Genomic DNA, 17255 nt, shown 5'->3' with positions numbered 1-17255 from the left:
TTTTCCCAGCAGCGGCGGCCAGTGCGGACTACGTCCTCCCTTCCCGGCCCGCCCTAGCCCTCCTGGGACCAGGAGCCCGTCGCCCCCGAAGCCACGTCCGCCCCAGGCCAGCCCCGACGGCGGCCGCTGTTCCGCCGCGAAGCCCGCTTGGCTCAGGGCTGGCGTCGCCCCGGCCGGGAGCCGCGGGCTGCGTGGTCGGAGCTGCCCGGGTGAAGCGAAGCCCGGGCTCCGGCAGCGCCGCCTGCGGAGATCAGCACCGCCCGCGCAGGGCCTGCCGGTTCGGGGGGACTAACCCAGACCCGGGCTCGGAGCCTCTGAGCGCCCCGGGACCCGCCCGGGTCGGGCTGGTGCGCGCAGGTCTGGCCCGGGCCAGGGGGTGCGCCCGGGTGCGGAGTCCGAGCCCAGCGGCTCCTGCTGCCCGGTCCGGTCCCTGGGGTCCCAGCAGGGACCGCTCAGCCCCCTCCCCAGCTCGGCCCCCTCCTTTCCCGGCGGCGGGCTGAGCCTCCCCCCTTCCCCGCGCTTCCCAAGGGGAGAGGAGGAGGAAGAGGAGGGGGAGGAAGGGCCGGGGAGGGGCGGAGGAGCGAGTGGGGCGCCGGGGCGGCGAAGGCTCCGTGAGCCCGGCCGGGTACAAGTCTGTCCTCCGACGTCAGGGCGTCATTAATAACCAATTAGGAGGGTCACCGAGGCTCCTATAAAGGCGCCGAGACTTGGCCAAGGCGAAGACCGTCCGGGCCGGTGCGCCAGAGGCGAAGGCGCGTCCGAGAGCCCCGCGCCGCCGCCGTCTCTCCGCAGCGACCCTCCTGCACCCCGCGCCGCCTCTGCCGTCTCTGCTGCGTCTCCGTCTCTCTCCCTCTCTCCGTCTCTCTCCCTCTCCGTCTCTCTCCTTCTCCGTCTCTCTCTCTCTCTCCCTCTCCGTCTCTCTCCGTCTCTCTCCCTCTCTCCGTCTCTCTCCGTCTCTCTCCCTCTCTCCGTCTCTCTCTCCGTCTCTCTCCCTCTCTCCGTCTCTCTCTCCGTCTCTCTCCCTCTCCGTCTCTCTCCCTCTCCGTCTCTCTCTCCGTCTCTCTCCCTCTCCGTCTCTCTCCCTCTCCGTCTCTCTCTCCGTCTCTCTCCCTCTCCGTCTCTCTCTCCGTCTCTCTCTCCGTCTCTCTCCCTCTCCGTCTCTCTCTCCGTCTCTCTCCCTCTCCGTCTCTCTCTCCGTCTCTCTCCGTCTCTCTCCCTCTCTCCGTCTCTCTCCCTCTCCGTCTCTCCCTCTCTCCATCTCTCTCCCTCTCCGTCTCTCTCCCTCTCTCCGTCTCTCTCCCTCTCTCCGTCTCTCTCTCCGTCTCTCTCCCTCTCCGTCTCTCTCCCTCTCCGTCTCTCTCCCTCTCTCCGTCTCTCTCTCTCTCCGTCTCTCTCCCTCTCTCCGTCTCTCTCCCTCTCCGTCTCTCTCCCTCTCTCCGTCTCTCTCTCTCTCCGTCTCTCTCTCTCTCTCCGTCTCTCTTCCTCTCCATCTCTCTCCCTCTCTCCGTCTCTCTCCCTCTCTCCGTCTCTCTCCCTCTCTCCGTCTCTCCCTCTCTCCCTCTCTCCGTCTCTCCCTCTCTCTCCCTCTCTCTGTCTCTCTCCTTCTCTCCCTCTCTCCGTCTCTCTCCCTCTCCGTCTCTCTCCCTCTCTCCCTCTCTCCCTCTCTCCGTCTCTCCGTCTCTCTCCCCTCTCCGCCCGGCCCTCCGCCCCGCGCTCACTTTCCGCCCCGCCGCCCCCTCGCCGCCCTCCCGCACCCGCATCTCCCCCCTGCTCCTCTTCCTTCGCCCGCGCCAGCCCTCGTCTCTCGCTCCTCCGCGCCCCTCTCTCGGCCCGGCCGTCCGTCTTCGGCGCCGGCGAGCCCCGGGCCGCCCATGATGGGCTCCGTGCTCCCGGCTGAGGCCCTGGTGCTCAAGACGGGGCTGAAGGCGCCGGGGCTGGCGCTGGCCGAGGTCATCACCTCCGACATCCTGCACAGCTTCCTGTACGGCCGCTGGCGCAACGTGCTGGGCGAGCAGCTCTTCGAGGACAAGAGCCACCACGCCAGCCCCAAGACGGCCTTCACCGCCGAGGTCCTGGCGCAGTCCTTCTCCGGCGGTGAGTCGCGCCGTCGGGGCCGGCCGCGCACCCTCCTCCGGGCGGCTCTGGGTGCCTCACCTGGCGCCCCGAGGGCCGCGGCACGGACACGGGGCTTTCAAGTTTCTCCCGTCCATCCGGGCGCTCCGGCTGCTCCGCAGGCCTCAGTTTCCCGCAAGCCGGCCGGGCGCGAGCAGCCAGGCCCGGGCGACGCGGGGGACGGGTCCCCACCCCGCGGCTGGGAGAAGGATCGCTGCGCCCCCGCTGCGGAGTCCGGGGAGGGGCGCGCGCTCCCCGGCCCGACCCTCACCCCTTTGAGCCGGCAAGTTCCTGGCATTTAAAGCCTTACTAGGCGTGTAATAGCAGTTGACTCAAAAAGAAGGGGTTTAAAATTCATTTAGTTAACTTGGGCTTGACCGGGGAAAGTTCCCACTTAAACCCAGGACTTGAAAAGGCAGCGGGGGGCCGGGGAGGGGGCGGGGGGCGGAGGGCGGGCGGGGAGAGAAAGCCGCGGAGAGACCGGGGGAGAGAAGAGAAAGGCAGCGAGAAAAGTTTCTTTTCTTTAAGATGTCTCAAGTTCTTACTCCTCATTCATCAACCCGCAAACAATATCTTTCCCGGGCGCTGGCATCCCTGCGCGTCGCCCTCTCTTCCCCTTGACGATCTCTGTTCCTCTCTTAATTCACCGTGCAGACTAATTCCACTTCCATTCACGCTATGTCAACCATCTAATCCCCCCTCTTTGTAAGGGGAATTCCTCGGCCCCTTTTAAACAAGTCCCCTTCGCATTGAGCTACAATTTACTGCTACAGCATTCTTCCAGGGCTAATGAATTTAGAATTAGCAATTTCTTTCGAATGGAGCCGAATGAATGCAATCGCTTTAACCGCGTGACAAATTGCCGGCCGCGCCGCAATGGACACCGTTTAACCCCCCGTTTTCAGCCGGCCCGCTCGCCGGGTATTTTCCCAGGTAGCTTAGAGGGGAACCTTGTAAGACACGGAGGCCGCCCCGGCGCCTCTCGCCGCTCCCACACCGGCCGCTGGGCCCCGGCAGGGGGACCCCGGGGGGTAGTGGGCTGTCCCGGCTCTTCCCGGCCCCGAGAGGCGACTGCCCGGGCTCGCCTGGGGCCGGGAGCCGCCCTTCCTGGCGTCCCGGACCTGGGTCGCAGAGAGGGGCCCGGGCGCGCCAGAGCGCAGAGTCCCTGGTTTCTTTTTGAGCCCCCGTGGGCTCGCAGTCCGAGGTCTGTTTCCAGCGCGGCCAGCCCGCCCTGAGAGCGAGGTCTCCTGAACCCCAAAAGGAGTCAGAGGTCGCCAGTACTCGGTGCCCGGGCGCCAAGTGAGTTTCGAGAGAGGCGCGGAAGAACCGGAGACGGGGCTGGGCAAAGAGTCTGGGCTTGGCCGTGGCTTTCTCAGGAGAGTGGGCCCCGGTTTACCCGTTTGTAAAAATCACTCACCGCAGTCGCTGCAGTCCTTCAACTATTCCGGGGTGGAGGGCAGGAGAAATTGTGGGTGCTTTGAGACTTCGTGGAGAAACTTTAAAAAAAAAAAAAAACAAATCTCCTAGAAATAAGCTCCAAAGCACCGATTTCAAGGGCACTGAGGGTTCCCTGCTGCGAACAGAGGACACCTGGGTCGCTGAGTCTCCACAGCCCCCAGGCGCCCCCTGCACACACCCTGCAGTCGCCCCGGCCGGCAGGCGGGTTGGGGTTGGTCAGTGGGCAGCATGGGTGGAGTCCTCGGGCTCTGACCCAGGCGCCCGGCCCCCGCCCCGCAGAAGTGCAGAAGCTGTCCAGCCTGGTGCTGCCGGCGGAGGTGATCATCGCGCAGAGTTCCATCCCGGGCGAGGGCCTCGGCATCTTCTCCAAAACGTGGATCAAAGCGGGCACCGAGATGGGCCCCTTCACCGGCCGGGTCATCGCCCCGGAGCATGTGGACATCTGCAAGAACAACAACCTCATGTGGGAGGTGAGCACCCCCTGGCTCGGGGAGGAGGTGGGGTGGGGCCTCCGGCTGCCGCTGCAGCTGCCTCCGCCTTTGCTGGGAGCCCTGGCGTTCTGGCCTGGCAGCTCTCCCAGGCCGGACCTCCCCAGCCCGCCCCAGTATGCGCCCCAAAGGCTTCATTTGGAAAAATCGGACCCTCTTTTCTCTGGCCAGCTCTAGAGAGTGCGACTGTTGTTGGCCCAGTTCACAGAGGAGGGCACACTGAGACCCAAGGGGAACAGGTCCCTTGCCCAGGGTCCCGCTGAGAGCTGGGAGCCATCTGCATTTTTCCCTCACCCGGAAGCGGCACAGAAAGTTCCTCACAGCCAGCCCTGGCCTGGGACTGGGGGTGGTTGGCATGGAGCACGAAGGAGGCCCGTGCTTCTGGGGAATCAACTTCAGCACCCAGGCAGGACGATGACATTGGAAAAGCTCACCGGTGACCTGGCGCTGAGTCAGCGTTGAGCAGGGTCCTGCATTCGGCTGAAGGTTGCAGCAGCCCCATGAGTTACTATTCCCATTTTACAGAAGGAAACTGAAGCTTAGAGAGGCCTCAGATCCTCTTCCCCCGAAACTGCCAGATGCCAGGGAGGGTCGCCCTGAGGACAAAGCATCTCCCAAAGCACTTCCTCCTCCTGGGGCTGGCACCTTGCAGAGGCCAAGCTAGGGTACCCCCTCCCTAATCTCACTGCCCTCCCCTCAGAGGGCTCCCCATCACAGGTCCCACTGGGCAGGGCCTGGAGGAGCACAGCTGACAAATACTGCAGCCGGTCAGGTCCGGGGAGCGAGGACAGAAACGGGGATGGCCCAGAAGTCTCCCCTAACCTCACTTTCTTGTGCCCCTGCAGGCCCAAGCCAGCTCTTGTTGCTGGGTTAGGAAGTTGGGGTCCAGTTTGATCTCTGAATATACTTGGCAGTTCCCACAAAGGGGCTTAGGCTGGGCCAGGTGCCCTGGGGAGCTAGCCTTACAGCTCCAGGCTTCCCTATGGTTTTGGCCCCTGCTGTCCACTGCTCTGGAGAGCACCTCTCCATCCCCAGAGAGCTAGCTGGATGCTGCTCTGTCCCATCAGAGATTCCTCCAAAGCCCTTTTCTTCTGAGGGTGGAGAGGACCGCAGGAAGGAGCCTGTGGGACCCTAGAGACTGACTCCCTACTGGCCACTTCTAGCCGGCTGGCCTCGGGCCCTGTACCACTCTGAACCTCTCTTGCATCAGCTGGAAAACTGAGATGATGAGAGCTTTGTCCTCTTCCCGGGGCCATCGTGAGGATGGAGAAAGAGTGTGTGGATGCGCCTGGTGTGGGGCCTTGGCCTGGCCACAGGTGGCACACATGACATAGCTCCTGCCTCACCTGGTCCCCAATTCACCTGTGCCTAGGTGTTCAATGAGGATGGCACCGTACGCTACTTTATCGATGCCAGCCAGGAGGACCACCGAAGCTGGATGACCTACATCAAATGTGCACGCAATGAGCAGGAGCAGAACCTGGAGGTGGTCCAGATCGGCACCAGCATCTTCTACAAGGCCATCGAGGTGAGTGTACATGCTGGTGCAGGGAGCAACGGGGCAGCGTGTCCGAGGTCTGCTGTGGACAGGGGAGCACTGACACGGCCGCGCCGGCCCGGCCCAGGCTGTGAGGCCGAGGCCCGGGCATCATGGTCTTCAGGAGTAGGGCCTCCAGGCACGCTTCCCGCTAGAGATCGGAAAGGACAGAACTTTTGACCTGACTGACGCCTTTGGGAATGTCATGAGCACCTCCACAGTGAGATCCCCGGGGGTGTCCTGGGGTTCAGAAGCCACAGAGCTACGGGGAGCAAGATACAGGAAGGCGGCCCAGGGAGAGCATTTGGGTGGGTGAGGGGGCAATATGTCTGCACCGTGTCAGCTGTGCGTTGTCCCTTGTTCTGCGTGCGTGGGACACCGATGACACGGGGACCATTACTCTGGTCTCAGCGTCACGTGCTGAGCGCTCTGGGTGTCAGGCCTCTCCTAGATGCTGTGTAGGCGTCATCCTGTGTACTGCTCACGTATTTGATGTACATGGGTGGATGCTGCGGTCGCTACGGTTTACAGATGTGGACACGGGATCTCAGCTGGGGGCAGGCAGACGCAGGAGCTCTTACAGGGCACCGGGGACAGTGTTGACACTAATGCCCGCGCTGGGCGAAACTCCTCAGAGGAGAGAGAAAAGGAGGGAGGCAGACAGACAAAGATTGTATTCCATGGCTCCGTGGCCCGAAGGCGGGGAGCCAAGCCTGGCCCAGGGCATGAGAAGGCTGGGAGAAGGAGCCGCTTGGACAAAGGCAGACAAGCTCACGGTGTTTGGGGAGGAGCCGATGGCGAGTGGTGTGGTTTGGTGGTCTTCCCCGGACAGTGTCCCTTGGCAGGAATTCATTCGGTGTCTGGCCCAGGAGGGGGCAAGCTGCCCGGCTGCCCCGTGGCACGTTGTCAGGTTGTCGGTGAGTGCTGTTCAAGGGTGGCGGTGGGCTTGTCCGGACCTCATGCCTCTGCATGCAGGCAGGGAGAGCCACAGTGCCCCCTGGGGTGGCACTGGGCTTGGTTTGAGTTTTTCAGGTGGTCTGAAGGAGCTCCTCTCGAGTCAGAGAATGACTTCTTGTGCGTTCACCCTCCATTTTCCCTGGGCCTCAGAGCTCCAAGTCCTTTCAAGGCCGGAGGGCTCTGGGGCCTAGCAGCTTCTGGAACTGAGGACCAGTGGCCCCTGAATAAGCCGGCCCCAGGGAGTTTCCTAGGGGTGACCCCAGAATGGTGTTTGTCTGGTGTGGCTAGGCAGTGGGTCCCGGCTGAGGGGGCGGGGGGGCCTTGGGAGGCCCAGGAAGCGGAAGACAAGGAAAGGTGAACATTTCTGGACTGGGTGGGATGTGCCAGGCCGAGGGCCGAAGGTGTCCGGGGCCCAGGACAGAGTGGTTCCCGTGACCATCCAGCCGGGCTGCCACCCTGTGAGAGCAAGGATTCCCCACCAGACAGCCTCGGGTTGGCCTTAGGTGTAGCTGAACCCCACTTCTACTAGAGAGCACCCCCAGATTCACCCCCTCACCTTCTCGGCCTCACACACACACTGACGTGTGTCCACTGCTACCCCACCATCCTGATACGGCTGAGCCCGGGGATGCACACGCACGCCGTCCCTCCTGTGCAGACACAGGCACACGTGCACACACACACACACACACATGCACGCACGCACGCACGCGGGCACAGAGGAAACAGACCAGGAGTGCCAGGTGATTTGGCAGAAGGGCTCTGGCTAGGGCAGACACGGGGACCGAGTCTCATCTCGCTATGTGTCCTCTCTCATCGCGCTGGCTGGGAGCTGACCGGAGCCAGGACTGTGTTGATAGACATTTATACAGAAATGCAGAGTCAGAGGGCGGGGCAGTTGCAGGAGACCTCCAAGGGCAAGGGAACACAAAATACCACCCCTTCAATTTTTAAATTTTAAAAAAATTAGCCTGACCTGTGGTGGCGCAGTGGATAAAGTGTCAACCTGGAAACGCTGAGGTTGCCGGTTCAAAACCCTGGGCTTGCCTGGTCAAGGCACATATGGGAGTTGATGCTTTCTGCTCCTCCCCCCTTCTCTCTCTCTCTCCCCTCTCTATAATGAATAAATAAAATCTTTATAAAAAATTTTTAAAATTTTTACTTATTGATTTTAGAGAGAAAGAGAGAGAGAGAGAGAGAGAGAGGAGAGAGAGAAACATGTGTCCTGATGAGGGATTGAACCGGCAACCTCTGTGTACCTGGACTACAGTTTTTTACCAACTGAGCTACCTGGCCAGGGCCACCCATTTTATTTTGAATAAGTGAAGTTGGGCACGTTTTTCTCTGGTGATCATTTTCTCACGCTGGGTTGCAGTGTCAGGCCCCACCTACCAGAGTAAGTGTCTGGGCATGTGTGACCGCCAGGCAGCAGGTCCAAGGCCAGAGCGCACTCGGCTCTTCTAGGCCCGACCAGAAGGAACCGCTGTGCCCAGGCCGCTCCCAGATGTCTCTGGAAGAGTCAGCTGTTTGTCTTGTGCCTGTGTGCAGGTTAGCCTGGGAGAGAGGCCTCTGTGTGATCTGTGTTCTTAGTCTTTCTGTCACTGAGAACTATTTATATTCCGTAACAGTCACCCATTACTTGACAAAAAAAATAAAAATTAAAAAACCCAAAAAACAAAAAATGGAAGATCTTTATCCAATAAGTGGAACATACCACCGCTGCTTCCAAATTTTCCACAAATCGGAAATGACAGCCGTCCAAGTGGAGACAAGGGTGGGGGGGTTTCGAGGCCAGCCAGTCAACGGAGAGTCCCCAGAACTGTTTTGTGTCTGGCTTTCTCTACTGTCATGTGATCCCTGGGGCACCCGCCCCCTTGCTCGTTTCAACTAGGAAGCATTTACTATCATCTCGGGAGCCTAAAAGGTCACAGCTACAAAAATCCCAGCCCGTAGCCAGTGGGAGCTAAATGTTGAATGGATTATTCTTCCTGCAGGTGATGGAGGCTGGGCTGAAAGGGAAACACATGGACCCAGTTCTCCCAGGAAAATAATGCCACCCTAACCCACCCCTACGCCCAGGAGCAAGACCTTTGACTCCAAAACTCAGCACAAGAAAAGGATGTAGGAATAAGTTTTGAAGGTTTTGGATTTGAAAATTGGCAAGAAAATTCCCAGTCTTCCCCCTCCTTATTTTTTTGGCAAGTTACTATGCCCTGAAATGTGGGCTTTTTCTTTTTGCTGTTTTCCTCCTCATTTCAGGCAGTTGAGCTCCTCCCCCCCCCCCAGGGGAGCCCAGGGGAGCCCCGTGGAGCCCCTTGGCCTCATCTCCCCTTTTGTTTTGTTGGCCCCATACGGATGGACAAACACCACAAACACCATTGTCTTCATCGTGTTCATCAGTGGATGCAGTTACCGTGCTCCGTTCACAGATAAGCAACATTAACAACACTGCCACCTGTGTGAGCACTTACCATGTGTCAGAAGCTGCTGGGGCTTAGCCTCTTATTATTTTAAAATTTTTTTATTATTGATTTGAGAGAGAGAGGAAGGGAGAGAGACAGGAACATCAATCTGTTCCTGTATGTGCCCTGACTGACCTAACCGGCACCCTCTTCACTTCAGGCAGATGCTCCATCCAAACGGAGCTATCAGCTATCAGCCAGAGCTTAGTAACTTTTTAGAAACGGAATCCTCTCAGCCCTGTGAGGTGCTCTCCATCACTATGCTCATTTTAATGACAATGGGACAGGGCTCAGGGAGATCACGGGAAGTTGCTGAGCCATTGAATCCAGGCCTGTCTGACCCAGAGCAGAGCCTTTGGTCACCATGCTGTGGGGCCTCCCTGGCCAATATCTCTTTGCTGGGACTCTATTAATTGGTGTGTCAGGATATCTGTAATACAATGGAAATTGATATCCGTCCAGATGACACTGAGATCCTTCTAGATGAGGGTGTCTGCACGGCTGGGGACGCGGAGGGCAGGAGAGCCTCCTGGGAACACGGTCAGTAGTGTAGCACGAATTTCTCTTAGTAAAACAAACCCCAAACCCCATCATTTCAATTTATAACAAAAAAAATCAGGAATAGGAAGGGGGAAGAACAAAACTTGTGGGCCGATAGGGAAGGTTAAGAAGCATGAGTTGAGAGACTGTGTCATTTGCCAATGAAAGCCTGGGGTCCCGGTACTCTCCCCACCCACCTCCAGGCTTGGTGGTGGGGATTTTAGGGTGTGGGACTCAGTTGCTTTGGGAATTGCATGTCCTGAGCCAGTCCCTGTTCCCAGAAAAGCAAACCAATAGCTGATTCTGGTTCTCTGAGCCCCAGTAGAGAGCCCCGGCTGGGCCAGGCTGGAGTTGTTGGCCATAGAGAATCAGTACTAGAGAGGGCACTAGGGGGCCTGCAGGAGGCTGTGGCTGTCCTTTGCTCTTAGGCGACAGGCTGGTGGGAACCTGGGGGTCTCCAGACAATAGTACCAGGATCCCAGGGAAGAGGCTGCCTGTTCTCCCTTGGTCTCCTGGTCTCGATCTGCGGGGCTGTTGCATGAAGAGTGTCTAGGAACAGGCAGAGACCAGATGTCCAGGCCGGGAGCAGCCTCTGGCTTTCCAGGGCTCTGCAGGGCTGAAGGGGGCGCCAGTTTCCAGCCTCTGCGGGGCGAGGCTGCCCTCCCTGGCTGGGCTTCGAGAGCTGGGAGCTTCTCGCCGTCTGCAGTTATGTGTCATTCTCCATTCCACTAGGTTCTTCTTCACAGATTTTCTTTCTTTAAAAAAAAAAAAGTGTTTTTTGTATAAAAACGGTACGAAAGTGGCTCATTAATTTTTAAAAATCAGATGCATCATGTTGAAAGTGGAAGTCACTCTGCCCCATCATGCTGCAGCCCACAGACCTTAAATCATCATTTAATAGTCTCAAAATGACAGACCTTTCCTGGGGAAAGACTCACAGGAAACCGGCCGCGGTGACAGGCTTCCAGAGTGGGAGAGTCGCTTTTCACTAGATGCCCTTTTACGTGTTTACACATTTTTGTCCATAGGTCTGCACCATTGATTTGATTTTATAATTAATTTTAGTAATTTTAAAAAATGTGAGCAAATAAATGGCTCACCCTTACATAGAAACAGTCAATATGGAAGCTCTTCTGTAAGAAAGAATATTCTCAATAACCATTTTGAATAATAATATTCAAATTTTGGGCAATCTCAGACGTTCTTGGCTCCTCCTTCATCATCACCATGTTTTTTGTTATCGGATATAATAATCATTGTGATTGTCAATTAAAATTAAGATGCTTGTGCTGCCTGACCAGGTGGTGGCACAGTGGATAGAGCGTCGGACTGGGATGCAGAAGGACCCAGGTTTGAGACCTCGAGGTCACCAGCTTGAGCGCGGGCTCATCTGGCTTGAGCAAAGAGCTCAGCAGCTTGGACCCAAGGTCGCTGGCTCCAGCAGGGGGTTACTCGGTCTGCTGAAGGCCCGCGGTCAAGGCACATGTGAGAAAGCAATCAATGAACAACTAAGAAGTCGCAACGCGCAATGAGAAACTGATGATTGATGCTTCTCATCTCTCCGTTCCTGTCTGTCTGTCCCTGTCTATCTCTGCCTCTGTTAAAAAAAAAAAAGAAAAAAAAGAAAAAAAAGAGATGCTTGTGCTGACTTAGGTCATCGATTCCCAGACCTCGAATCTGGAGGTGGAGAGAGGTGGCTCTGGCGACGTCAGCTGGGGGCTGCTGAGCCTCCCCACCCCTCGTCTGTGCTCTCTGGTGTGATATGGGGCCAGGACGTGGTGGCACCAGGTGGGACTGCTGTCCTTGGGCCCTATGGGCCCAGCCTGTGCTCTTGTTGGACAGTGAAGGCAAAGGCATGGGTCATTCTGGGTTTTAAGGGTGCCAGCGGCCCCGTGCCACACTGTAGGGATGCCTGCGGGACTCGGTGCACCAGCGATCATTGCCAGCTTCTCTGAGAGGCTGGCGAGCTCGGGGCAGAAATCATAACAAGCCCTCCAGGGCATCGACTGTGCAAAGAGCTTGGTATGTTTGGCTCCACTGAACCCTGACACGTACCCAGTGAGCCCAGAGCAATGGTGCGAATGTCCTGAGAACCAGAGGCTTGCCCAGCCAAGGTCACAGGCTTAGCACGTGGGGAGCCTGATGGACCCCAAAATGGCCTGAGATGGAACTCCCTGTGATACCATCTCTTGAAGGAAGGGCACGTTCAGACTATCTGGTATGGGACTGGTGGCATTTGAAAAACCACAATGGACAAATGTCTGGTTTCATCTGAGAGGAGTTGAAGCCAGGGATCGGGACAATGTTGGAGGTGACTTACAGTCAGAGTCTTTTTTTTTTTCTCTCTTGATTGATTGAGTTTTGGAGAGGGAGGATGGGGGAGAGACACAGAGAGAGAAACATTGATTTATTGCTCCACATATTCGTGCTGTCATTGGTTGATTCTTGTATGTGCCCTGACTGGGGATGGAACCCGCAACCTCGGCGTGTCAGGATAATGCTTAACCAACTGAGCTACCTGGCCAGGGTGGTAAAGTTGGGGGACCTTAGGGGTCCCCTGCCCCCTCATCTGAGGGAAAGCAACTTATGTAAGGTCACCTAGGTAGGGACTGGGTGACAGAGGACCCATTAGCACTGTGTCGTGGAGAGCGGCTTTCTTCACAATGAGTTTATCTGAAATACTTTAGTTCATCCTCCTCTCTGCTAAGGGGCTCGCCAAACCTCTCCCTTCGCCGTGCCCTCTTCTAACAGGGCTTCCTGCTCTGAGTTGCTGGTCCCCTGGACAGCGGCCACGACTGTGAATGAGCAGAGAGGCCTCTGGGACTTCTGCTCTGGTGCCGGCTTTCTTTGAAGCACCAGCTGAATTTCCTTGGGTTCAGACTGCACTTGGTTCTTCCATATTCAAGCCCTGTCAGTCTGAGTTGGCGTGGCACCCTCCACCTGGCTTCTTGTCACTCACTCACCCTGAGGCTTGACGCGATGCGGTATAGGCCCTGCGGCCTATTGAAAAGGGTCATGGTGGCCCCTGGCTGAGTCTTAGGAGGATTCGGTCACCTGGGCTCCCTGGCACGTTCCTTCTGCCACCCCGCCTCTCTCCGTGTCCCTCTGCTTCCGGGGAGCAGAGCTAGCTGGCTGTGAGTATCTGAGTGTCTTCTGGCTCTGACCAGAGGAAGAAAGGTGTGCTCAACAGCAGGTCCTCAGCACGGTGGGAGTCTGCCAGCTAGAACCACATGGAAGGGGTGGGGCCTTCGCTCTGACCAAGAGGCCAATGGAGGGTCCTGCTCTGCTGTGATAGCAGACACCCCGAAATGGAACCCCATCTGATATTCTGTGCTTCACTGAAAGAGGACCCACTAAGCAAACAAACCAGCTGTTGCCTGGAGGTGTCCATCTTTCTCTGGGCAGATCAGAGTGACTCCTGGGGTGGGTGCCAAAGCCATTTCTTAGGGGTCCAGGACTCAGGAGGGTGATGGGCTGCCCCTTTCTCGTTTGTTCTAGCTGGCTGGGCCCACTACCCAATGTCCCTGGCAGGGGTAACTGGGAGTCCCTTGCGATGTCACGGAGAGGAGGTGCTTCTGGTCAGCCCCACTCAGGAGTGGGCCTTCCACAGCCTCCCTGGACTGTCACTGCAAATCCTCCCTCCTGAGGGCCGTTTCCCTGGGGCAGGTGCTCCCCTGGGAGCGGCAGAGCCCTGTCACCATCTGTAGAGTTCTATGTCTAGGACATGGCACAGGGATTTTGTTTAAGGTTGAGTGGCCCAGCATTTCCTATGTGGAGACAGTTCATCAACCCGAGTGCTTCTTTGTAACAGTTGCCACGTGCATGGAGTGGGCAGAGCCCTGCGATGGGGGGAGTTGTACCTGTGATGTGTGCTGCCCTGTGGGTGCTTTGGATGAGAGCTGCTTCCAGAACGTTACTGAGCAGGGTGTAACCAAGTACCAGGGGGTGCCCCACTCCCCGTGCTCCTGGGAGTATGCAGCTCAGCTTGCAGGCTTGCGGGCTGGCTGACCCTGGTTCCCCTCGGTAAGAAATGAAGTTTTCTAGCTTTTGGTCTTCCGTTACTTCTGCTTGCTGTCAGGCTTCTGTGCTGTCGCCATCAGCGTGGGAGCACTTGCACGGCTGGGAGGCAGCTCTGCTCCCCCTGACGGTGAGAAGCCTGGGCAGGGAGAGGTGAGCGGAGCATGTCAGCGTCTCCTGAGTGTTTGTGCACCTTGCTGGGGTTGGTTTGCAGAACCGGACCCTGCGTGGTTTTCTCCGGGCTGAGACTGGAGCCACATTTCCATGGCAGGTGCCAGGCCCGCTGCCTTCGGGCCGTGAGGGGATGTGCAGAGAGCTCCGCCTTCACACACGATCACATGTACACGCACACACAGACCACTGCCGCCCTGACCTCCTTTTGCCTTCCTCCCTACAGATGATCCCACCCGACCAGGAGCTGCTGGTGTGGTATGGGAACTCGCACAACACCTTCCTAGGGATCCCCGGGGTCCCTGGGCTAGAGGAGGAGCAGAAGAAGAACAAGCATGGTAGGTATTCTTCATGAGGCCACAATGACAAAGGACCCCTGGAAACCCGTGTGGTGTGTGGGGGGGGGGGGGTAGGGAGGCTACTGGCTTCCAGGGACCCTGGCTAATCTTCCAACGCCATTAAGCACATGGGATGTACTGATTCAAGGAGGTCAGTACCTCTGGAGACAGCACCATGGTCCAGGCATGAGAGGAAGGCAGATCTCCTGTTTTCTGGCCAGAACGGACTGGGGGCAGGTGATGGTGTAGGTAGTGCAACAGAGAGGCAGCCGGGTTTGGCAGGGCAAGGGGCCGGGCTGCGATAGCCTGGATGGAGTTCCTCTTCTGCTGTATGATCTTAGGAATGGCACTGCGACCCAGTTCCTCAGTCTTTAAAGGAGTGAGGTCGAGTAAGATGACCTCTAAGCTCCCTTTCAGTCACAACACTCAGTACCTTTTCCTACCCTGTCGCTGGTGCCCAGCTGGCTCGGAGTAGGCATTTAGTGTAAACCTGCTGAATGAAGGCGGGGCAGAATGTGCCTCCGTGTGTGTTGGAGGGACCCTGATCATTATGACAGAGACCATTTTCTCAAGACCTATTTTGTGCCAAGTATTGAGCTAAAAGCTTCACGGATATTATCCCATTTCGTCCTCAGAAAATCTTGTGAAATTTGATTATCCTTGGTTTTTTTTTTTTTTAATTAATTAATTTATTTATTTACTTATTTATTTTTTACAGAGACAGAGAGTGAGTCAGAGAGAGGGATAGACGGACAGACAGACAGGAACGGTGATAGATGAGAAGCATCAATCATTAGTTTCTCATTGCGCGTTGCAACACCGTGTTCATTGATTGCTTTCTCATATGTGCCTTGACTGTGGGCCTTCAGCAGACCGAGTAACCCCTTGCTGGAGCCAGCGACCTTGGGTCCAAGCTGGTGAGCTTTTTCTCAAGCCAGATGAGCCCACACTCAAGTTGGCGACCTCGGGGTCTCAAACCCGGGTCCTCTGCATCCCAGTCCAACGCTCTATCCACTGCACCACCGCCTGGTCAGGCTGATTATCCTTGTTTTTAGAGGATGAATCTGAGGCTCATGAATTATGCTCACTAAACCCTTACTCTGAAGTTAATGTTTACAAACAGTAATTTCTCTAGTCCTTACAGCAGGTTCATAGAGTGATGCCATTATTACCTCCATTTTAGGGGTGAGGAAGGGGAGGCACAGTTCCCTGGTACATAGTAGGCACTCAGTAAATGTTTGTGGGATAAAAAAAAAACCGAAAGGGATTTTTTGAGGGCATGTAGGGTTATAATAGTGACTTCCGTTTATAGAAGACTACTGCGAGGCAGGCACTTCGCACAGGCAGGCTAAGGCAAGGAAGTCCTCAGCAGAGTAGCCTTCAACAGCCGGCAGTTTTTTTGTGATCATCCCCCGTAGTCCCGCAGAGATCCGTGAGGTTGTAGTAGACTCCCATTTTACAGATGAGAAGGCTGAGGTTTGGTCACTAAGTCTCGAGTTTCACAGCATGGTCTGGAGTCCTGTCTGATCCCAAACAGGGCCCTTACTACCTCTCCCACCCCCTGCCAGCGCTCCCCATCAGTTGCCCAGGAACCCTCGGTGAATGTGTGATGGGCTGATCCCCGAGAGGAGCGGGCGCGTGCGCGTGCGCAGGGTAGGGCGGGGATGTCGGTCTTCAGCCGCGCGGTTTTAATGAGGCTGCTCTCTCTGCCCCCTCCCCGCCTGTCCCATGGCCCCCGCTCTCCCCTCTCGCCCCGGCCTCGTGGCCAGAGGACTTCCACCCGGCGGACTCGACGGCGGGCACCGCCGGTCGCATGCGCTGCGTCATCTGCCATCGTGGCTTCAACTCGCGCAGCAACCTTCGCTCTCACATGCGCATCCACACGCTGGACAAGCCCTTCGTGTGCCGCTTCTGCAACCGCCGCTTCAGCCAGTCGTCCACACTGCGCAACCACGTCCGCCTGCACACGGGCGAGCGCCCCTACAAGTGCCAGGTGTGCCAGAGTGCCTACTCGCAGCTGGCGGGCCTGCGTGCCCACCAGAAGAGCGCGCGCCACCGGCCGCCCAGCGCCGCGCTGCAGGCGCACTCGCCCGCGCTGCCCGCGCCGCATGCGCACGCGCCCGCGCTCGCCGCCGCGGCTGCCGCTGCGCACCACCTGCCGGCCATGGTGCTGTGAGCGCCGCGCCCGCGCCCGCGCGCCCGGGCCCAGCCTCCCCGCCTGCTGCGCCCCGGAGCCTGGCTCCTCTCTCTTCCCGGGGACCCCGCAGTGTTGGTGCGCTCCGAGACCCCCAGGCATACACTTGTCGCCCCGTTTTTCAGATGAGGACACTGGGAGACGACGTTCCTTTCCCAGGAGTCACCCAGCTGGTTGCAGCTGCTTGGCTGCCCTCCTCTTGGGGTGGGTGGTCCCCATGCCGGGCCTAACCTCCAAGTCTCTCTCCTCCTCTCTAGCCGGCCGCCCAGGTTGGCATTCCCCTCGTGGGTGGCAGAAGAGGGGACTGAAAGTTTCCGAGGGCCCTACGAGGGGGAAGGAACCGCAAACTCCCCCACGGAGAGCTGTGTGCTGGGAGTGGCCTGGTGTACGCCCATCTATTTCCTCGTCCTGCCTTTTGGGACGGGTGTCCTGCAATGTCCAGAGTCACGGACACGACCTTGAGAGTTGGGGGCTGACAGGGCTCAGCGGCAGCCCAAAAAGGCCCAGAGAAACGTGCATTGCTCTTGGGAGGGGGTGTCTCTGTTAGGCCACCTTCCTGCACCAGACCCAGCACGGCTCCCTGGCGATGTGGGAAGCACGGATGCTTTGCAGTGTTGAGTACAGGCAAAAGGGAAATACATTGTGGGACCCCGGGCCAGGCCCTGCCCCTCTTTGGGCTTAGTTTCCCTTATTCCCATCTATAAAAAGAGTTGGACAAAGGCCCCCTCCCCTTCAAACTGACATCATGTTTGGGAAAGGGAAGTTTTCCTGCCCATCCTCGCCGCCACACTCCAGCAAGAGGAGGGCCAGACTAGATTGCGGAGAGAGCACTTCCTAGCTGAGCAGGAAGGGGCGGGGGTGAGTGTCCGCACTGTCAGCCCACGCTCTCCCTTGCTCTTTCCCGTTTCCCCAAACTCGGTCCTGGGCGCCCTCTGGTGTCATTTACTAGTATTTCCATAGGGCGTTTTGTAAGATAAAGAA

At 57.7% G+C, this 17255-nt stretch overlaps 1 protein-coding gene across 1 annotated transcript; it reads left to right on the top strand.

Moving 5' to 3' along the window:
* The first annotated feature begins 1871 nt into the window (after nucleotides 1-1871).
* Nucleotides 1872-16256, top strand: PRDM12 (PR/SET domain 12). The gene is made up of 5 exons (XM_066365567.1): nucleotides 1872-2094; nucleotides 3850-4040; nucleotides 5431-5586; nucleotides 13969-14080; nucleotides 15850-16256. Exons 1-5 carry the CDS (start codon nucleotides 1872-1874, stop codon nucleotides 16254-16256), a joined length of 1089 nt encoding a protein of 362 aa, XP_066221664.1.
* The last annotated feature ends 999 nt before the right edge of the window (nucleotides 16257-17255 follow it).

This window comes from Saccopteryx leptura, chromosome 2, assembly GCF_036850995.1.
Source record: "Saccopteryx leptura isolate mSacLep1 chromosome 2, mSacLep1_pri_phased_curated, whole genome shotgun sequence".
Taxonomy (NCBI): Eukaryota; Metazoa; Chordata; class Mammalia; order Chiroptera; family Emballonuridae; genus Saccopteryx; species Saccopteryx leptura.
The sequence above is the reverse complement of the archived record's forward strand: the minus strand, read 5'-3'. Positions and strand labels throughout refer to the sequence as shown.

Excerpts from the sequence above, each read along its gene's own strand:
- PRDM12 (XM_066365567.1), top strand. The coding sequence starts at position 1,872 with ATGATGGGCTCCGTGCTCCCGGCTGAGGCCCTGGTGCTCAAGACGGGG. Across the intron at positions 2,095-3,849 it reads GGCGCAGTCCTTCTCCGGCG|AAGTGCAGAAGCTGTCCAGC; the intron begins GTGAGTCGCGCC and ends CCCGCCCCGCAG. Across the intron at positions 5,587-13,968 it reads TCTTCTACAAGGCCATCGAG|ATGATCCCACCCGACCAGGA; the intron begins GTGAGTGTACAT and ends TCCTCCCTACAG.